The sequence below is a fragment of the Lampris incognitus genome, chromosome 12 (genome assembly GCF_029633865.1).
Source record: "Lampris incognitus isolate fLamInc1 chromosome 12, fLamInc1.hap2, whole genome shotgun sequence".
NCBI classification, from domain to species: Eukaryota; Metazoa; Chordata; class Actinopteri; order Lampriformes; family Lampridae; genus Lampris; species Lampris incognitus.
Window position 1 is genome coordinate 30575425 of NC_079222.1, and position 21695 is coordinate 30597119.

General features: G+C 39.5%; 2 protein-coding genes across 2 annotated transcripts; both read right to left on the minus strand.

Annotated features, from left to right (window-relative positions):
- Positions 1-138: 138 nt before the first annotated feature.
- LOC130121606 (POU domain, class 5, transcription factor 1-like) lies at positions 139-8717 on the minus strand. The gene is made up of 6 exons (XM_056290449.1): positions 8357-8717; positions 7831-8141; positions 2152-2263; positions 1257-1387; positions 717-878; positions 139-471 (listed from the first exon to the last, which is right to left on the minus strand). Exons 1-6 carry the CDS (start codon positions 8715-8717, stop codon positions 139-141), a joined length of 1410 nt encoding a protein of 469 aa, XP_056146424.1.
- Positions 8718-16572: 7855 nt separating this feature from the next.
- Positions 16573-21658, minus strand: LOC130121607 (POU domain, class 5, transcription factor 1-like). Its single transcript, XM_056290450.1, has 6 exons — positions 20933-21658; positions 19791-19902; positions 19276-19406; positions 18951-19115; positions 18491-18769; positions 16573-16725 (listed from the first exon to the last, which is right to left on the minus strand). Exons 1-6 carry the CDS (start codon positions 21656-21658, stop codon positions 16573-16575), a joined length of 1566 nt encoding a protein of 521 aa, XP_056146425.1.
- Positions 21659-21695: the final 37 nt, after the last annotated feature.

The window sequence follows — 21695 nt, forward strand, 5'->3', positions numbered from 1 at the left end:
TCCACTGTCTGTAACATTAGCATAAAGCTTAGCCTTGATCCAGCTCAATACCCCCATTATTAACAAACACTCCCCAATTAGATGTTTCCACTTCATCAACCAGAGATGACCGCCCCACACACGGACATGGGATAATCCTCAACTCAGGTGGGGTTTTGATAAATAGCTCAACTGGTTAGAAGCGAGACGTGAATCTACTGGGCTGCCAATATGAACATGTTTATCAGTCAGATGACTCACCAGTCCGGGTCGGAGGGCCTGCGTGAAGACTCCAGGCCTGTGAAGTGGGGGCATGTAGAGTGCAGGTGGGGCTCCGGGATAGCTGTGAGCAGGATAGCTCTGGCTGGGAATGGTGGAAGGGGCCATGTTAAGCGGAGAAGTGCTCTGCTTACGGACCTCACACGCCTCATCTAGCGCTAAAAGCCGGCGCTTTTTCTTCTGCCTGCGATTGCAGAACCACACACGCACATCCTGCCACATAAAACCCAAACTGAATATGACCAACTTGTCATGACAAATATACATATACGCACACACACATACATACACACACACACACACACACATACACACACACAGACACACACACACACAGACACACACACACACACACACACACACACACACACACACACACAGACACACACACAGACACACACACATATATATGTCTAATGACAAATGATATGGATCTGTTCGTCATCATTTCTTACCACCCTTCCCAGGCCAATGTCCTCTGAGATGCGGGTGATCTCCTCAGCATTTGGCTTTGGACACTTGATAAAGGAGGCCTCCAGAGCAGCTCTCACAGAGTCGTCAAAAGTGGTTCTTTTCTTCCTTTTTATTGTGTGCACGACTGCTGGCTCAGTCTTGCACATCTGTGAAACCAGAGACTTGTGGGTAATGGCCACTGTCACGTTGAACGGCAGGCACGGTGTGCGAGCAAGTTAACACTTTCTTATGCTTTGTGTGGCACACTACAATGACTCTTTCTTAATGTTGTATGACTGAATGCTTGGTCTTATTTCTTTGGAGGCCCAAGTTCAAAATAATTCTCCATTTACTGAAACCCAGTTCTCCCATGGCCACCAGATGGAACTAAAGTACAACAAATACATTTGGTGGCTAAACGCAAGCAAGCACATGTAATCAAAATGATAAAAACTATTTGGATAGAAGTAACTTGTGCATTTCAAAACAAAATCAGTGGGTGTCATCCAAAAGCACTATAGGCAACGGACAAATGGTAAACTCACATCCTGGGGGTTTTCTGAGGTTTCAGCCTCATTCAGCCATCTCTGAAGGAGGGGTTTCAGCTTGCACATGTTCATGAAGCTCAGGTGGAGAGCTTCAAAGCGACAGATAGTGGTCTGACTGAAGAGTTTCCCTGTACAAACACACACACACACACACACACACACGCTTATTGTGTCATTGTAAAAAGGAAATTGGCATCAATGGCGTTTCCTTCACCTGGTCCTCATGTGAGTCTGCATGCAAGGCCAGACAAGGGTGACAGTGTGCATCTCTTGCCTATGTACTGATCTATTGTCTCTGACATACTGATGACTGTCACTTGTCTGTGAGTTTGTGTATGGTCTGGGTAGATTGGAAAACTGAATTGCCCTTCTGGGATAAATAAAAATGTCTGAATCTGAATCAGACATTTTCGTTACATCTCAATTCATTCATTTATCAAGTTTCATTAATTAGCCCCCTTGGCAAAATTCAGTTAATGCAAATTAGCCCATTCTAGCTGTGATCTGTGTAGCTAGTAGCCGTGAGCTGCCGCCTTCATGCTGTACCCGGGGATCACGGCATGTTCTTTTCCCTCTGCCTTGCTCAGGGGCACAGACAGCAGTATACATTCATGGGGTTGTTTTGTTTTTTTATGGTGGGGAAACCCATCACAGACACAGGAAAAACATGCAAAATCCACACAGAGGACGACCCGGGACGACCTGGGACGACCCCCCCCCCCCCAAGGTTGGACAACTCCGGGGTTCAAACCCACTTTGCAATAAAACAGAAGCGTCCAAAACCTATGAATAGCCGTGGGTATTCACAAAATGTGACTTGAGCAGTAAATCCCAGTGTGCTGCATCACAGACATGTGGGTCTTACTCATTCCAGTGCAGGATTTGCACTCACCATAGCGGTTACCCAGGGCAAGGCCAACATCAGCTTGAGTGAAGCCTAATGCGACGCGTTTCTGTCTCAGCTCCTTGGCAAACTGCTCCACCTCCTCTATTGAAAAGTTTTCCTAAAAGATGATATAAGTGAGCTGTCAGAATCGGGATACTTTATTCATCCCCGAGGGGAAATTGGGTTCTATTATAGACACTCGCGCTCGAGTAAGAAAAACCTAAAAACTAACAACATTGTACTGTTTATAAGGGGACACACACAGTCAGTTGAGACTGATATTGTGTGTGTGTGTGTATATACACTACCGTTCAAAAGTTTGGGATCACCCAAACAATTTCGTGTTTTCCATGAAAAGTCACACTTATTCACCACCATATGTTGTGAAATGAATAGAAAATAGAGTCAAGACATTGACAAGGTTAGAAATAATGATTTGTATTTGAAATAAGATTTTTTTTACATCAAACTTTGCTTTCGTCAAAGAATCCTCCATTTGCAGCAATTACAGCATTGCAGACCTTTGGCATTCTAGCTGTTAATTTGTTGAGGTAATCTGGAGAAATTGCACCCCACGCTTCCAGAAGCAGCTCCCACAAGTTGGATTGGTTGGATGGGCACTTCTTTGAGCAGATTGAGTTTCTGGAGCATCACATTTGTGGGGTCAATTAAACGCTCAAAATGGCCAGAAAAAGAGAACGTTCATCTGAAACTCGACAGTCTATTCTTGTTCTTAGAAATGAAGGCTATTCCATGCGAGAAATTGCTAAGAAATTGAAGATTTCCTACACCGGTGTGTACTACTCCCTTCAGAGGACAGCACAAACAGGCTCTAACAGGTACTATTTAATGAAGATGCCAGTTGGGGACCTGTGAGGCGTCTGTTTCTCAAACTAGAGACTCTAATGTACTTATCTTCTTGCTCAGTTGTGCAACGCGGCCTCCCACTTCTTTTTCTACTCTGGTTAGAGCCTGTTTGTGCTGTCCTCTGAAGGGAGTAGTACACACCGGTGTAGGAAATCTTCAATTTCTTAGCAATTTCTCGCATGGAATAGCCTTCATTTCTAAGAACAAGAATAGACTGTCGAGTTTCAGATGAAAGTTCTCTTTTTCTGGCCATTTTGAGCGTTTAATTGACCCCACAAATGTGATGCTCCAGAAACTCAATCTGCTCAAAGAAGTGCCCATCCAACCAATCCAACTTGTGGGAGCTGCTTCTGGAAGCGTGGGGTGCAATTTCTCCAGATTACCTCAACAAATTAACAGCTAGAATGCCAAAGGTCTGCAATGCTGTAATTGCTGCAAATGGAGGATTCTTTGACGAAAGCAAAGTTTGATGTAAAAAAAATCTTATTTCAAATACAAATCATTATTTCTAACCTTGTCAATGTCTTGACTCTATTTTCTATTCATTTCACAACATATGGTGGTGAATAAGTGTGACTTTTCATGGAAAACACAAAATTGTTTGGGTGATCCCAAACTTTTGAACGGTAGTGTATATATATATATATATATATATATATATATATATATATATATATATACACATACATACATACATACATACACACACACACACACACACACACACACACACACACACACATACAAACATACAAAACAGTGTAAGTTATATATACATATACAGCAGCATAAGTTTTATATTTCTTTATATATATAAAAAGCCTGGTGTTGATAAGAAAATCCTTTTCGTTTAGCCAACATAGAATTGCATAGAGATTTTATCTCACCTCCGTCTCGGAGGTACTGCATCCTGCACTTGAGGACCCGGTGCTCTGGGCCAACGCAGTCATCTGTGTTGGAGATGCGGGCACAGCCTGGTTTGAGTTTCCCGGCAGGGCATCGCTCGGTGGTGATGGGGAGCGAGATGGTGATGAGGCAGATGTCGTTGATGGGTTTTGATGAACAACCCTGGGCGGGGTGATACGTGGAAGGTCAGGACGAAACGTGGGGTTCCAGGGGGCAGAGTAGTAGACTCCGTGTGGAGCAGCGTTGGAAGCCGTCGGTGCTGCATACTGCTGAACGGAATATTAAGAAAGATGTAGAGAAAAACAACTTTAATGCATTTCAGTAGAAGCTTGTTTCATGCGTTGTGCACTCATCAGCTGCCAATATGATTATACAACAAGGTAAACAGAGTTTTTGACTGTGGGATTTTGTACTGCTTGTATTGCTATGAGTTTTTTTCCTACATCTATCTTAATATACCGCTCCTCATTTGTTGAGCAGTTTCATCAACATCATTACATACATTATGTAATGGTGTTTGAGCACTTAACACCATTGATGGTGTCAGAAAAAAATCGCTATATATATATAAATGAACATTAAATATGTAAATTACATCAAAATATTTGAAAAAAAATATTAAACAAAACATTTTAAAACAAATATTTAGTTAAAAAGTTGGAATTTAAGTTCCAGTTAAATAAAGCAAAAATACAGATACAACTAAATAATGTTAGCATTGGGAAACTTCATGTAACATTATCCCAGCTTACGTCAGTGAAAGCAGCTAACCTTGCCATAACCTTACTTATAATGTAGATAGATAGATAGATAGATAGATAGATAGATAGATAGATAGATAGATAGATAGATAGATAGATAGATAGATAGATAGATAGATAGATAGATAGATAGATAGATAGATAGATAGATAGATAGATAGATTGCGTTAGAAAACTTAACGTAACATTATCCCAGCTTACGTCAGCGAAAGCATCTAACCTCACTTATAATGTTAGATAGATAGATATCATACCTCCTTCTCGGAGTTACTGCATACTGCATTGGAGGACCCGGTGCTCCGGGCCAACACAGATGACTGCGTTGGAGACGCGGGCACAGCCTGGTTTGAGTTTCCCGACAGGGCATCGCTCGGTGGTGATGGGGAGAGAGATGGTGATGAGGCAGATGTCGTTGATGGGTTTTGATGAACAACCCTGGGCGGGCTGATATGAGGAAGGCCAGGAGTGGGGTTCCAGGGGGCAGAGTAGTAGATTCCGTGTGGAGCAGCGTTGGAGGATGTCAGTGCTGCATACTGCTGAACAGAATATTAAGAAAGATGCAGGAAAAAAACTTTAATGCATATCAGTAGAAGCCTTTTTCGTGCGTTGCACACTCATCAGCTGCCAATGTGATTATACAACAAAGAAAACTGAGTTTTTGATTGTGGGATTCTGTACTGTACTTGTACTGCTATGAGTTTTTTCTTACATCTCAAAATATAGCGCTCCTCATTTGTTGAGCACTTTCATCAGCATCATTATGTACATTATTTAATGGTGTTGATGAAAGTGCTCAACAAATGGGGAGCGCTATATTATAGATATAAACACACACACACACACACATATATATATATATAAGCATTAAATATTTAAATTATATCAAAATATTTAAAAACAAACGTTTTAAAACAAATATTTAGTTATAAAGTTGGAATCTAAGTTCCAGTTAAATAAATCTAAAATACAGATACAACTAAATAACCTTAGCATTAGGAAACTTAATGTAACATTATCCCAGCTTACACCAACGAAAGCATCTAACCTTACCATAACCTTACTTATAATGTTGATAGACAGACAGACAGACAGACAGACAGACAGACAGACAGACAGACAGATAGAAAATTGAATTGGAGATTTTATCTCACCTCCTTCTCAGAGTTACTGCATCCTGCACTTGAGGACGCACCACGTGTTGGAGACGCGGTCACAGCCTGGTTTGAGTTCTCGTTGGGAAACACATTTCCCGGCAGGGCATCGCTCGGTGGTGATGGGGAGAGAGACGGTGATGAGGCAGATGTCGTTGACGGGTTTTGATGAACAACCCTGGGCGGGGTGATATGAGGAAGGCCAGGACGAAAAGTGGGGTTCCAGGGGGCAGAGTAGTAGATTCCGTGTGGAGCAGCGTTGGAGGATGTCAGTGCTGCATACTGCTGAACAGAATATTAAGAAAGATGTAGGAAAAAAACTTTAATGCGTATCAGTAGAAGCCTTTTTCCTGCGTTGCACACTCATCAGCTGCCAATGTGATTATACAACAAAGAAAACTGAGTTTTTGATTGTGCTATTCTGTACTGTACTTGTACTGCTATGAGTTTTTGTCTTACATCTCAAAATATAGCGCTACTTATTTGTTGAGCACTTTCATCAGCATCATTATGTACATTATTTAATGGTGTTGATGAAAGTGCTCAACAAATGGGGAGCGCTATATTATAGATATAAACACACACACACACATATATATATAAGCATTAAATATGTAAATTATATCAAAATATTTAAAAACAAACGTTTTAAAACAAATATTTAGTTATAAAGTTGGAATCTAAGTTCCAGTTAAATAAATCTAAAATACAAATACAACTAAATAACCTTAGCGTTAGGAAACTTAATGTAACATTATCCCAGCTTACACCAGCGAAAGCATCTAACCTTACCATAACCTTATTTATAATGTTGATAGACAGACAGACAGATAGACAGACAGACATCTATCTTAACATACCGCTCCTCATCAACAGCATTACATATGTAATGATGTTGATGAAAGTGCTCAACAAATGGGGAGTATAATATTATAATATAATATTTAAAAACAAACATTTTAAAAAAAAACAAATATTTAGTTACAAATTAGATATTTAATTTACATATGATACACTGTTAAAGAAATGTTTCATTACTTTTTAAATATTTCTATTAAATCTTAAACAGAAATGATAAAAAAATATTTAGTTCAAAAACATATATAAATTCAGTCTTAAATCTGGGACATTATATTAAATATTTAAGCAAAATCTAAATGACCATTTTACAGTTTGCTACATTTAACAATTTGCTATGGTTATCTACATTCCAATTAAATAAATCTGAAAAAGTACATCTCTGTGATTTAAATTTAATTTATTATATTTATTTCTGAACCAATTATTATTATTATTATTATATTATATTACAAGTTAAATATTTAACAGCAAGCTAAATATTTGCTTCACTGATACAGCTATAACATTTAACTTAAATGTATAATTTGTCAGCAAATATTTGATTAGCAGAACAGATTTAAGATATGAATCAAATATATATTTTCTGTTCAAATATTTAATTATGTGTCTTATATTTAGATCAGCTATTAAATCAGTTATTCTAAATAAATATATAACAACCTGCTAAACATATAACATATCTAAATCAGGGATAATATTTAAACATTCGGTTAAGTAAATGAATATTTTGAAAATCATTATATATTTAAATGAAATGTTATTTCTGTATTTAAGACACATATTTAATACTATTAAATATTTATATTTCATCTTAAATTGAAGGTTGAGAAAAAATATTTATCTTAAATGCTAAATAGTGGTCTTGGCAGGATTTGTTAAATCTGGAGTTGTATGCTAATTAACCCCGCCCATCTCTGACTCAACGGGTCAACTGAAGTGCCCTCAGAAGTGCCTGGGAGAAAAGTTAGTTTCATGTTAGCAGCAGTGTTCGTTCCACTCAGTTGGATTCAGCGTCTTACAACTAAAGCTAAAATACAGATACAACTATAGCGTTAGAAAACTTAACGTAACATTATCCCAGCTTACGTCAGCGAAGGCATCTAACCTCACTTATAATGTTAGATAGATAGATATCATACCTCCTTCTCGGAGTTACTGCATACTGCACTTGAGGACCCGGTGCTCCGGGCCATCGCAGACGTCTGCGTTGGAGACGCTGTCACAGCCTGGTTTGAGTTCCCGTTGGGAAACGCATTTCCCGGCAGGGCATCGCTCGGTGGCGATAGGGAGAGAGACGGCGATGAGGCAGATGTCGTTGACGGGTTTTGGCGAACAAGCCCGGATGGGGTGATGTGTGGAAGGCCAGGACGAAATGTGGGGTTCCAGGGGGCAGAGTAGTAGGCTCCGTGCGGAGCAGCGTTGGAGGCCGTCGGTGCTGCATACTGCTGAACGGAATATTAAGATAGATGTAAGGAGAAACAACTTTAATGCATTTCAGTAGAAGCTTCAGTAGAAGCGCGTCGCGCACTCATCAGCTGCCAATGTAATTATACAACACTGGCCGGTGATGAGTGCGCGACGCACGAAACAGGCCTGTACTGCTAGATAGTATGATACACTTTTAAATATATATATTACATTTTCAATATTTCTATTAGATAGAGCTAGATATATAGATCATATTTGCAGGCTGGGTAGCTGCTGTTACCCCGGGGACTTGTCCGGTGTACTCTGGTTCGGCGAAATGATACCAATGTCTAGGATAGCCAAACTCTCCCAGCTGCAGGTCAGAGGCCCTGTAGTCTCCGACCGGCGGGATTGGCCAAAGGTTTTGGGATGTGATTCCGCCGTATGAAGTCTTGTTGAAGAGGAGACTCGGCTCTTGCAGGACTCCGTGGGGGCGCTGAAGGCATCCTGCGCCCCCCAATTCCCCCTGGTTCAAGACCTGGGCGTAAGAGTTGGTTCGGCTGAAGTCACAGGGTCGGCTACTCCCCTCTGAAATAAAACTCTGAGATCTTTCAGACATGGTCCAGAAGATGGTTAAACAGCACCACAAAATTCTCCGGTTAAAAACTGAATTGTTTTACGAGTTTTCCAGCGAGTTGTCCAACTACAAGTCTTGCATAGTCTGCCTCGTGCTGCACCCCAGCTGCTCTAATGACCCCCGGCTGCTCCGGCCTCGCAGGCTTTATTAAGCAAGGGCGTTGAAGATTGGGTTATCTGCTCATCCATTGGCTACAAGAGACAATTGCGCACATCTAACGGTGTGACGTTGCGAATGACCTTGATTCTTCCCCAAATAGTGGGCGTGTTTTCTTAACCTTTCCACCAGACTGCTTGCCAGCCACTAGTTTTTAAACAACTACACCAGATCGCATTCATCATGTACGTGCAATGTCAAGCCTTCACCAGAGAAAATGACCAGATGGGCTTATTCACTATGTGCAGGCTGTATAATTTACCACTTCAGCGCAACCATTTTAAAATATTTAAGTCTTATTTACAATGCTAAACTGGCACGAGTGGCCCCTCTTTAGATAGGCCATGCTACATAAAGCAACTCATACATGAGTTATTAAGGCGGTTTGTTTTAATTCTCCATCTTGAAGGAGACGTCTTCGATATTAAAATGTATGTAACTGAAGAATCGGTGTAACCTACATCCGTTTCAGTCACAAACATTTACAAAACCAACGAATTTTGGAGAATGTAAGTTTTTAACTTTCAACTTAACATACCACAACATAATGACACTGATTATTTTTGATCGCAAGACACCAGACACAGTCTGAAGGTTAACCCATGGGCTCCGTGTACACATGGGGGGGGGGACTTCGAATACAAGCTATAGGAATAGAAGATGGTGATGACCAAATGTAGCGCAGCTTCCTCTGTCCTTAAAATGTCAATGGCTTAAAAAAATATTCGAATTAGTTTCAGGAAAGTTTGTGGATTTATACCACTGGAAACTAGTTCACCAATCCAGTATGATGCAAGACACTGACAGTTTCGAGAAAAACTCAATAAAAGGAGAAAAGTCTGTATGGGACATAAAATAATTTCCTTTAATTATTTCATGCAGAGATACAATTAACACGTGGAGCACTTGATTGAAAACATCCTAGGGTATAACATGTTTGAATAAATAACAAAATCCCCTCATATACAAAGAAGCATTACAAGGAAAATATCACAGGAATTGTGCAAACCTGAAAAAGATGCAATAAGAAAGTACAGACAGTAATTAATAAGCATTCCTGGCACATTGAATTTTAGGTGGATGCAACTTTCCCGAGGAAATTCTCAGGAAATACAGTGGACTGTATTACCGAACTGTAACGTGGTCATAGCCACAATGCTGCTCCATAAAATTGGTCAGCTGGGTAGACATCATGTGTATGGGTGTCTCCACACAACGAACAAATTACCCAATTTTCACACTTTGGCGTAAACATACTTGATCCCTTCGGCTTTGGGGAAAACGTTTTATTTCCAAGCAGTGAAATAGACTACTCACAGGATATGACCTCGTCTCACTTCATCACCGTGCATTTAGACTCAAATACAGACACTGTATATAAATAATTCAATAATACACTTACTATATGTAGATGTGATTACTTTCCACTACCCCACCCAATCATTTAAAGCCTGGACTCACAACTAAACCACACTCAAAAATCCACCAGACTAAACTCTTTACAATGGTTGACCATCATAGAGGATATCCTAGTGATGGAGAATCTCACATACAGGTTAAAATGAAGGAAGGGCATGGTTAATATATAGATTAAAAAAAGGACAAACAATAACGCTGTCTAGAAGAATATGGACTTGCTCACGTCTGCAAGTTCTGTTCACCTTTAGTTGTGTCTTTAGATATTTTTATTTTTATGTTCTGCTGTATATCTCTTTTTGCGTTTCAAAAATATAGAATGCACGACAGAATAAGGAGAAATAAGTCCAGGATAATTTTTTTTAAAAAATGTTGGAGTTCCTTGGATGTCCAGATGCAAACTTATTTTAAATTGCTGTGTGTTGTTGGGTGCCTCTACTTTTTTGTTCTCTTTTTGTTTGATGTTTTTGTTCTATTGCTTTGTTAAATATGTTCATTGTTTAGTTGATTGTTATCATTTGTTTATTATTGTATTTGTGTGTGCATGTGTGAAATATATGCACAGTTCCATGAAGATATTGTTAAAAAAAAGAGAGAAGCATTTATATCCGTTTCAGCAAAAACTGAGTATTGTCTTGATGCATGCTCACTAATCCAGGTAAGAAAATCAAAGAAGGTCTAATCTGTTCATCTGGATACAACGTTTATTCAAAGAAACGTCTCATCTTTCATCTAAGTGACCTCTTCAGTCTAAACAGGTACCCCCACCCTTATAAAAAAAATGTGCCTAACGACCGAAACCTACGACCGGTTTCATATGCAAATATGCGTGTGACCTTTAGCTAGACTTTCACAGGCCATGTGTACTATTCACAGAGGATTGGGGAATAGTTGCAATCACAGCAATCACATGGTGCCAGATGTACTCTTAGCCATTAGAATAGGGCATTAAAAAACACTTGACAAGCCATTACATTTGAACATTGGTGCACAAGGCTGATTCAAAATGTACCTTTGATTGTCAGTGGAATAGATTCAGGTTTTATCACTTAAAAACGGATAGCAACCTTAATTTTCCATTTTTAGCTTTATATAACAAATATTTGATTTAAGACACAAAATGATCCATCGTGAATTTAGTGTTAATTCCACTTTATTGAAATTAAATTTATATTCCCCTTGAATAACTCCCCTGACTGAGTATTAGACAGCATGCCCAGCGTTTCATACCACGGTTAAGATATAAAAGTACCCTCACCACAGAATGTTATTTGTTTGACACCATGTTGCAGCCTTTTACTGTATGGGGTGCCGTTTGTAAACTTGAATAGGAATATTTTCACGGGCCTTTTTTCCTGCAGATTTAGAAACCTGGTAGTATAAATCTAACCCTTGAAAGAAGACATTTAAATGTTTCTTTTAAATATTAAATCTGTCTTACAAAATAAATAGTTAGCAGAGATTAAATATTTAGATTATATCAAAATATTTAAAAAACACATATTTAGTTACAAATGACATATTTAATTATATTTATATATGATACACCCAAATAAATATTTAATTACATTTTAAATATTACTATTAAATCTTAAACATAAATGATAAAATAAATCTTTAGTTCAAAAACAAATATTTAAATTAAACCTTAAATCTGGGACATAAGATTAAATATTTCAGTAAAATCTAAATTATCATTTTCCAGTTACCTACATTTAGCAATTTGCTATGGGAATCTACATTCAGATTAAATAAATCTCAAAAACTACATCTCCGTGATTTGAATTTAAGTTAAATATTTATTTCTGAAACAAAGATTTATTATATAAATTAAATATTTAACAGCAAGCTAAATATTTGTTTCATTAATACAGATATAACATTTAACACAAATGTATAATTTGTCGGGAAATATTTTTTTAGCAGATCCAGATTTAAGATATAAACCAAATATGTTTTCTGTTCAAATATTTAATTGTGTCTTATATTTAGATATAAGTTACTTGTTTAGTTAGATTTTATAAATGTATTTATGATCACTGATTTGATATTTAAACCAAATATTTAAATTGCGTTTTTTTATATATGAATATTTGTAAACCATTATATAGTTAAATGAAATGCTATTTCTGTATTTAAGACACAAATATTTAACACAATATTAAATGAAATGTTTATATCTTAAATTATTGGAACTAAGCAGCCATCATAGGTACGGAAACTTGCAAGATAATGCTATACGTCTCCAATTACTAGTGCACAATGAAATTATTCTTTCAATATGTTTTTTTTAAAACATGAGGTCAACTGAGATACAGTCCTTTGAAACATGTAATACAGGCGAAAATAAGCAAGCCAAAAACAAACAATTAGCAAATAAACTATTGCCAATACTGCTAGCCAAAATCACGGCTATTTTTAAACACAGTTTTTTTCGACAAAGATGACACAATGTCCTTCTCAAACCCACAATCTGTATTTAAAACATCTTAATAAACTAACGCTATCAACAAATTAGGTGCATGGGTAGTTTTAGTTCTCATATTTTTAATAGATGCTACAGACATGTCGGTCAGGTGAATCGCCCGTACTCAAATGTTCCTAGGGGTGAATGTGTTGGCCCTGTGATGGCCCAGATTGGGATAAGCGGCTTGGATAGTGGATGGATGGATGAATACAGACTGCCGCTTAGCACAGCTTGCAAGATAATGCAATACGTCTGAAAGTACGGGTTCCTGCACAGGACTTTAATAAGAACCAAAACACGGCAAGAGCACCACCAGCGGCCAACTCTGGACAACTGCCCTACTTATACATGTTAAAACTACAATCGTCATGAATAATAATAATAATGTCTGTTTGTTAACATTAGTTAATGTGTTGGTTAATAGTTAACAATGTGTTAGTAAATGATAACTTTCATTTGCAAACACTCCGGAGAGGGATTATTAACATGTTTATGTGCGTGTGAATAGATCTGTGTGTTAACGTTAATCATATATTTACTGATTTACAATGGCTTTTGTAAGCGTTTGCTAACAGCAACAAGCAGACCTACTAGCATGTAAGCAAACATGTTAACATGTTGAAACTGTCACATTATTAACATGTATGTGAATGTTCTCATTCATCCAGGTCATGGTTATCCAAAGGAGTTGAATCAAGTGCAACTGGGCTTGGTATATATCAGTGAAGACGTTTCGCCTCTCATCCAAGAGGCTTCCTCAGTTCGTGCCTTTCTGAGTAGACCAACATTGGTAAACAAAAGAGCCACTCATGTCTATGGCTCTGTTAGCGACGGCGTTGGTAAACACCGGATCACAAAGAGCCACGCATATCAACAGCTCTGACAACGACTCCTAGAGGACAAATTCTAAGTCCCATCACCAGCCAGTCAGACTAGCTTGGTCTATTCAGAAAGGCACGAACTGAAGAAGCCTCTTGGATGAGAGGTGAAACGTCTTCACGGATATATACCAAGTCCAGTTGCACTTGATTCAACTCCTTTGGATATTAACATGTATACAAACATGTTAGTAACAAAATGTTTGCAAACAAATGTTATCATTCACTGACATATTTTAACTGTCTACTAACACATTAACTAATGTTAAAGGCAACCTGTTATAATATAAACAAACATATTAATAACAATTTCCAGATATTTAGTGACTGAGCACATATGGTACGGAGGACACTATTGCATTTGCAAGGATTAGTTTTCATATTTATAATTTGTATTTAATATTTATATTTTGTATTTGAACACATACTCATGTCAATAAGCTACACTATACTAATATCAAAACAGATGTTCTCATCCAAAACCTGTGGGATTTGCAACACTGTTACTACTGTGCAACTCTGTTACCCAACAATGAGTGACAGCGGTTGCACATGGCTGCAAGTATCAGGATTGCAGGTTTAGTCTAAAGGACGCAATAACTCAGGAGAGATTAGCTAGCTACAGAGCAAGTGTTGCATGCTAGCTACAGATAAGCATATATTTTCAATAAAGTAAACTAACATTATATTCAAATATATTTTCTAACAATAAGTTTGGTAACAGGGCTGAATCCTTGACGTTGACGAAAGCAGCCAACATTAACGTTTCTATGAGAAAATGAAAGGAGCGTACTTTCTAAAGCTTCTTCTGCATGTGACCAGGCATTGTCAAGAAAAGATCATGATGATATAACTTCCTGTTATCTGATTCATAGACTTTTTTAGTGGGGGGGGGTAATGTTTTGGTAAAAGGGTTGCACTTTAAACGTGGGACACATGTTTAAACTATGTTTTAATAATCAAAATAAATTATCAATGAGTTCATATAATTTGTAAATATTAAAATACCTACAATTGCACACAACTATATATTTACCATATTACTGGAAGATGTTAAAAAAAATGTGTCGTGTAGCAGTTCAATGTCACAGATGACGGACAGTCAAAAATCATGACTTTCATGGGAGTATGAACTTGATGTACATGTTTTTGATTCATTTAAAGACTAACTTACAGATAAATATGAAATAACACTGTCACTGATTTCAATGTAATTCATCTCGATCTTCGCATAGAAATATATTTTTCTAGGTGTCCGAGTAGCGTAGCGGTCTATTCCGTTGCCTACCACCACGGGGATTGCCAGCTCAAATCCCCGATACCTCCGGCTTGGTTTTGCGTCCCTACAGGCACAATCGGCCGTGTCTGCGGGTGGGAAGCCGGATGTGGGTGTAAGTGTTAACATTTAAAACACAATAAGGCACACACTCAGGCATATAAACGGCAGCCTGACAAAGCTTGGGTCCTAACATCTACGGTGAGAGAAATGCTTTTCTTTCCATTGCTGACGAACTATACGGAGACTATTTCTTAGAATAAAAGGTTTTCAGGTGTTGCATATCTTATGTTAAATCATCCAGCATATCAGATAAGCACAGCCCATAACGCATTGTCGGCATAGCGACTGCAAGCAACGGTGACTAGACTGTACTGAAAGCCCAACTTTTCATGCCAAAGCCAAGAAGTGCTCTACCACAGCCGTTAAGTTAAGGTGGTGCGAGAAGTGGTTCGACTTGGAAATTGCAACTAAGGACTCAGGTCTATTAACCTTGCATACTGTGCTTAGTTTGGGGATAAATCTCAAGTTCGTGGTTGTTACATGTCATAAGGTTTAAAGGGGAGCGCCACCCCTTAAGCAAGGTATAATAGCAACTTAACCCCATAAGCAGGTGAACAAGTTTTTAGTAAGGGTTAAAGAAAAGGACATTATCATAAATTAAAATTTAAGACTTGTAAAAATGTTGTGTTTTATGAAAAGTAACCGAGCTTAAAAGGCAACTTAAATGAAGTTTACCATTGATGTGAAAACCTTTCTTATGTAAAGGATACGTGATTTAATGCATTTATAAGCATATTCTCTCTGCAATTAATGTTTAGACTTGCATATTTGTACAAAAGTAATTCCCAATGTTTTTATTTTTTTGTTTTGAAATTGAAGTCAACTCGAGGTCTAGATAATTTAAATAATGGTAGTTGTCTTGATGCAATATTGAAGTCTATATTTAGAAAATTAGGCTCCCCACATAGTCGTCACACAGTTGTCAAGGAATTCTTAGTTATTAATAACCTTCCTAGCTACTCACATTTAGGCCTACTGTAGCTTACATTTACAAAATCCAATTCAAGCTCAGTAGATACACACATCCCATAGCCATTCAACAAGCAATGCAAGACAAACGTAGAAAGCTTAAACGCCTAGAGGAAGTGAAGAAGTTGAATGCTACAAGAACTTGAGTAAAGGTCTACAATCAAGTCGAAGAAAAATTTGAACCAATCAATTTGCTGCATGATGTTGAACCAGTAGGAGAAGTTCGAGTTCTTAACCTCACAATTCCTCCAGTTATTCCTCAATCTCTGCCAGTCACAACCCAAGCCCTCCATGCATCAAGTCCCCCATTCATTCCTATCTCTATCAGTTACAAGTCAAGCTCCTAGTCTCCAAAGTCTGCAACTGGTACCTCAAGCTCCACCAACTTTGATGCCCATGCCCCAAGTGCAGAACAGCTCTCTGTCTGCAAGGTCAACAGTCATACATTGTCAGAAACTGTCAAATCTACAAGTGAGAGGATACAACTTAGAGAAAAGGATTCCATTGCCATCAGTTTTCACACGAGAGTTCATTCCAGCAGACAGGTTGCACACTCCAACTTCTGAAATGGCTCTAAAATGGCCTCATCTGGAACAATTGGCAGACAAGATTTCACCACCATTGGATTGTGAGGTAGGCCTTCTGGTCGGTTATAACTGCCAACAAGCCCTTCTTCCAAGGGAGATCCTGTCCGGTGAAGGAAATCATCTGTATGCACAGCGAACTGATCTCAGCTGGAGCATCGTTGGCTGTGCGACCAGCAAACTACGGCGATGCAATAGAAAACGGTCACAGAATCATAGTGCGACAAGTAAGACCTGCTGTGCAGCGATGAGTTGGGCTAAAGAGAGAAGTACACTTCGTGTGCAGAACTCAAGTCAAAGACCTCAATCCAACAGACATAATCAAGGTTCTCGAATCTGATTTCACGGATATCACTGCAGATGATAATCCAATTTGTTAAAGAAAATATAAGGCAGGAGGAAGATAGCCACTATGAACTCTCACTTCCTTTCAAGATGGACAATCCTAATCTCCCAGACAATAAACGAAGTGCTGTTCAGCTGAAAGAGTGTAACTGGTTGAAAGGACCCGACATTAAGGGTGGGGATAAAACTGAAATGCTTTCTTTGGCTGTTTGAAATAACTCGAGGGACAGCTATCAACTGGTCAGATATTTTTATTGCCCCATATATATATACATTACCAGTAAAAGAAGATTCATAGCAATAACTGCATTGGAGAATTGGTAAACACAGCATTTGGATGACATTAAAATCCCTCCACCTCCAATGTTGCAGGTAGATTGCTGAAGATATTAAGCATTATGTACAAAACGTGTATAAGACTTGCATAAATACTGCCCAAGTAAAACATTCAAATATATCTTACATTAAAAACACTGTGCAAATGAATTTTTCCAATAGAAATCTCACCACATTTGAAATTCACCCTCCCTTGGTGTCAGTGACTACTCTGTGTTGGGGGGGGGGACTGTTTAAATGTGAAATTATTGAGATGCTCTGTTTACGTCTGAAGCCTAGCAAATCACTTGGCAGGTTTTTCATTACAACGAGATTAAAAAATACATCACCAAACATTACATTTGAACATCAGCGCAAGGCTGATTCAAAATGTGCCTTTGATTGTCAACGGAATAGATTCAGGTTTTATCACTTAAAGACAGAGAGACACCTTGATTTTCCTTTATATAACAAATATTTGTATTAAGAGAAAAAAATGATCCATCAGCATTTTGGTGTGAATTCCACTTTCACTTGAAGGTACATGAAACGCAGTGAAATCAGCTGTGAAACGCAATGAAATCATCATTAAAAAAACATATTGCTGGGCGTCCGGGTGACATGGCGGTCTATTATGTTGCTTACCAACACGAGGATCGCCAGTTCGAATCCCTGTTTTACCTCTGGCTCGGCCAGGCATGCCTACAGACACAATTGGCTGTGTCTGCGGATGGCAAGCCAGATGTGGGTAAGTGTCTTGAGTCACTTCACTGGCGCCTCCTCTGGTCGGTCAGGGCACCTGTTAGTGGGGGGAGGGGGAACTGGGGAGAATAGCGTGATCCGCCGACACGCTACGTCCCCCTGGCGAAACTACTCACTGTCAGGTGAAAAGAAGCAGCTGGCAACGCCACATGTATCAGAGACATGTGTAGTCTGCAGCCCCCCCGTCCAATGACTGCTAAGGTAGGCTCCAGCATCCTTGTGACCCTGAGAGCAGGATAAGCAGTTTGGATAATGAATGAATGAAAATTAGTGATGACTGTCAAGGGGATTGAACACTTTTGCAAGTGAAAGTAGGTGAAGTAAGGTAGTCTTTCAGTTTTTGTTATTGTTAAACAATAACAAAAAAGCTTAGCCTTGATCTAGCTCAATACAGCCATTATTAACAAACACTCCTCAATTGATCAGCCAGAGATGACCCCCCCACAGACTGACATGGGATAATCCTCAACTCAGGTGGGGTTTGGTAAATAGCTCAACTGGTTAGAAGTGAGAAGTGAATCTACTGGGCTGCCAATATGAACATGTATATCAGTCAGATGACTCACCAGTCCGGGGTGGAGGGCCTGCCTGAAAACTTCAGGCCTGTGAAGTGGGGGCATGTAGATTGTAGGTGGGGCTCCGGGATAACTGGGAGCAGGATAGCTCTGGCTGGGAATGAGGGAAGGGGCCATGTTAAGTGGAGAAGGGCTCTGCTCATAGTATTGGCCCTCACACTCCTCATCCAGCGGCAAAGCCGGGCGCTTTCTCTTTTGCCTGCGATTGCAGAACCACACACGCACCACCTGCCACACAAAACCCGAACTGAATGTGACCAACTTGTCATGACAAACACATATATACACACATACGCAAACATATATATATATACAAACATAAATATATATAGTATATAGTGTGTGTGTATGTATGTATATATATAGTCTAATGACAACTGATATGGTTCTGTTTGTCACCATGTCTTACCTCTCTGTCCAGGCCAATGTCCTCCGAGATGCGGGTGATCTCTTCAGGGTTTGGCTTTGGACACTTGATAAAGGAGGCCTCCAGAGCAGCTCTCACAGAGTCGTCAAAACTGGTTCTTCGCTTCCTTTTTATTGTGTCCACGACTACTGGCTCAGTCTTGTACATCTGTGAAACCAGAGACTTGTGGGTAATGGCCATTGTCACGTTGAACGGCAGGCACGGTGTGCGAGCAAGTTAAGACTTTCTTATGCTTTGTGTTCTTCAAAACAAAATCAGTGGGTGTCATCCAAAAGCACTATAGGCAACGGGCAAATGGTAAACTCACATCCTCGTGGTTGTCTGAAGTTTCAGCCTCATTCAGCCATCTCTGAAGGACGGGTTTCAGCTTGCACATGTTCTTGAAGCTCAGCTGGAGAGCCTCAAAGCGACAGATAGTCGTCTGACTGAAGAGTTTCCCTGTACAGACAAACACCTGAATCACACATTTTTGTTCCATCTCAATTCATTAATTAAATAAGTTTCATTTATTAGCCCCCTTGGGAAAATTCAGTTACTGCAAATTAGCCCATGCTAGTTGTGATCTGTGTAGCTAGTAGCAGTGAGCTGCCGCCTTCATGCTGTACCCAGGGACCACCTCCAGTTGTTTGCCCTCTGCCTTGGTCAGGGGTGCACAGCAGCATATATGCGTGTTTCTTTTGATGGTGGGGGAAACATGCCAACTCCACACAGAGGATGACCTGGGATGACCCCCCCCCCAAGGTTCAAACCCACTTTGCAATAAAACAGAACCATCCACAGACACGTGGGTCTTACTTATTCCAGTGCAGGATTTGCACTCACCATAGCGGTTACCCAGGGCAAGGCCAACATCAGCTTGAGTGAAGCCTAATGCGACGCGTTTCTGTCTCAGCTCCTTGGCAAACTGCTCCAGCTCCTCTTGTGAAACGTTTTCCTACAAGATGAAATAAGTGAGCTGTCAGAATCAGAACACTTTACTCATCCCCGAGGGGGAGTTGGTTTCTATTGTAGATACTCACGCTCTAGTAAGAAAAACCTAAAAACTAACAACGTACAAAAAAAATAGAAATAAGATAAACAGAACCAAATAGAAATAAAATATCAAATAATAGAAATAAGAACAAAATAGATCAACAAGCATGGTGCCTATAACACCTTATCTATATTGTGATCATTGACTCAGGACGAGGAACTGAAATCCCCACGGCACATGTTTAAACACCTGAGGTTTCTCTCTACAATAAAAAAAAATCTTATGCATCTGGACCATGGAGTCAGGTTATGTAATAATTATTACATATATAATTCATATATATATATATATATATATATATATATATACTCTCTCTTATTATTGTCATTACTTTATTGTCACTACTGCTGCATACTGCTAAACAGAATATTAAGATAGCTGTAGGGGAAAAAACTATAATGCATTTCAGTAGAAGCTTGTTTCATACTCATTAGCTGCCAATGTGATTATACAACAAAGAAATCGGTGAGTTTCTGACTGTGTGATTTTGTACTATACTTGTACTGCTTGTACTGAGTTTTTTCCTACATCTATTTTGATATACCCCTACTCATTTGTTGAGCCCTTTCATCAACACCATTACATAATATACGTAACTGTGCTGATGAAAGTGCTCAACAAATGGGGAGCGGTAATAATAATAATAAATTAAACTTATATAGCGCTTTTCTAATACTTAAAGTTGCTTTACAGTAAACGGGGTGAAACAAGGCGACAGATACAATTAAATATTTAATTTACGTAATAGATTTACATGTGATACACCGTTAAATAAATGTTAAATTACATTTTAAATATTTCCATTAAATCTTAAACATAAATGATATGCAAGATCAATTAAGCAAAATCCAAATGATAATTTTGCTACATTTAGCAATTTGTTATGGTAATCTACATTCCAATTCATAGCCAACATTTAAATCTATCTCACCTCCTCAGAGTTACTGCATACTGCACTTGAGGACCCGGTGCTCCGGGCCACCGCGGACGACTGCGTTGGAGACGCGGTCACAGCCTGGTTTGAGTTCCCGTTGGGAAACGCATTTCCCGGCAGGGCATCGCTCGGTGGCGACGGTGATGAGGCAGATGATGTTGACGGGTTTTGACCAACAACCCCGGGCGGGGTGACATTTGGAAAGCCAGGGCGAAACGTGGGGTTCCAGGGGGCAGAGTAGTAGACTCCGTGCGGGGCAGCATTGGAGGCCATGGGTGTTACATGCTGCTGAACCTTTACGTCTGAACACGCGTCCCCGGTGTCCTTTTCGGTCTTCACCTCTTGCAATTTCATCTGCTTCCTGGACGCGGCGATGGGGGGACTATCTGCAGGCTGGGTAGCTGCTGTTACCCCGGGGACTTGTCCGGTGTACTCTGGTTCGGCGAAGTGATACCAATGTCTAGGATAGCCAAACTCTCCCAGCTGCAGGTCAGAAGCCCTGTAGTCTCTGACCGGCGGGATTGGCCAAAGGTTTTGGGATGTGATTCCGCCGTATGAAGTCTTGTTGAAGAGGAGACTCGGCTCTTGCAGGACTCTGTGGGGGAGTTGAAGGCGCCCTGCGCCCCCCAATTCCCCCTGGTTAACGGCGTAAGAGTTGGTTCGGCTGAAGTCGCACGGTCGGCTACTCCCCTCTGAAATAAAACTCTGAGATCTTTCAGACATGGTCCAGAAGATGGTTAAACAGCACCACAAAATTCTC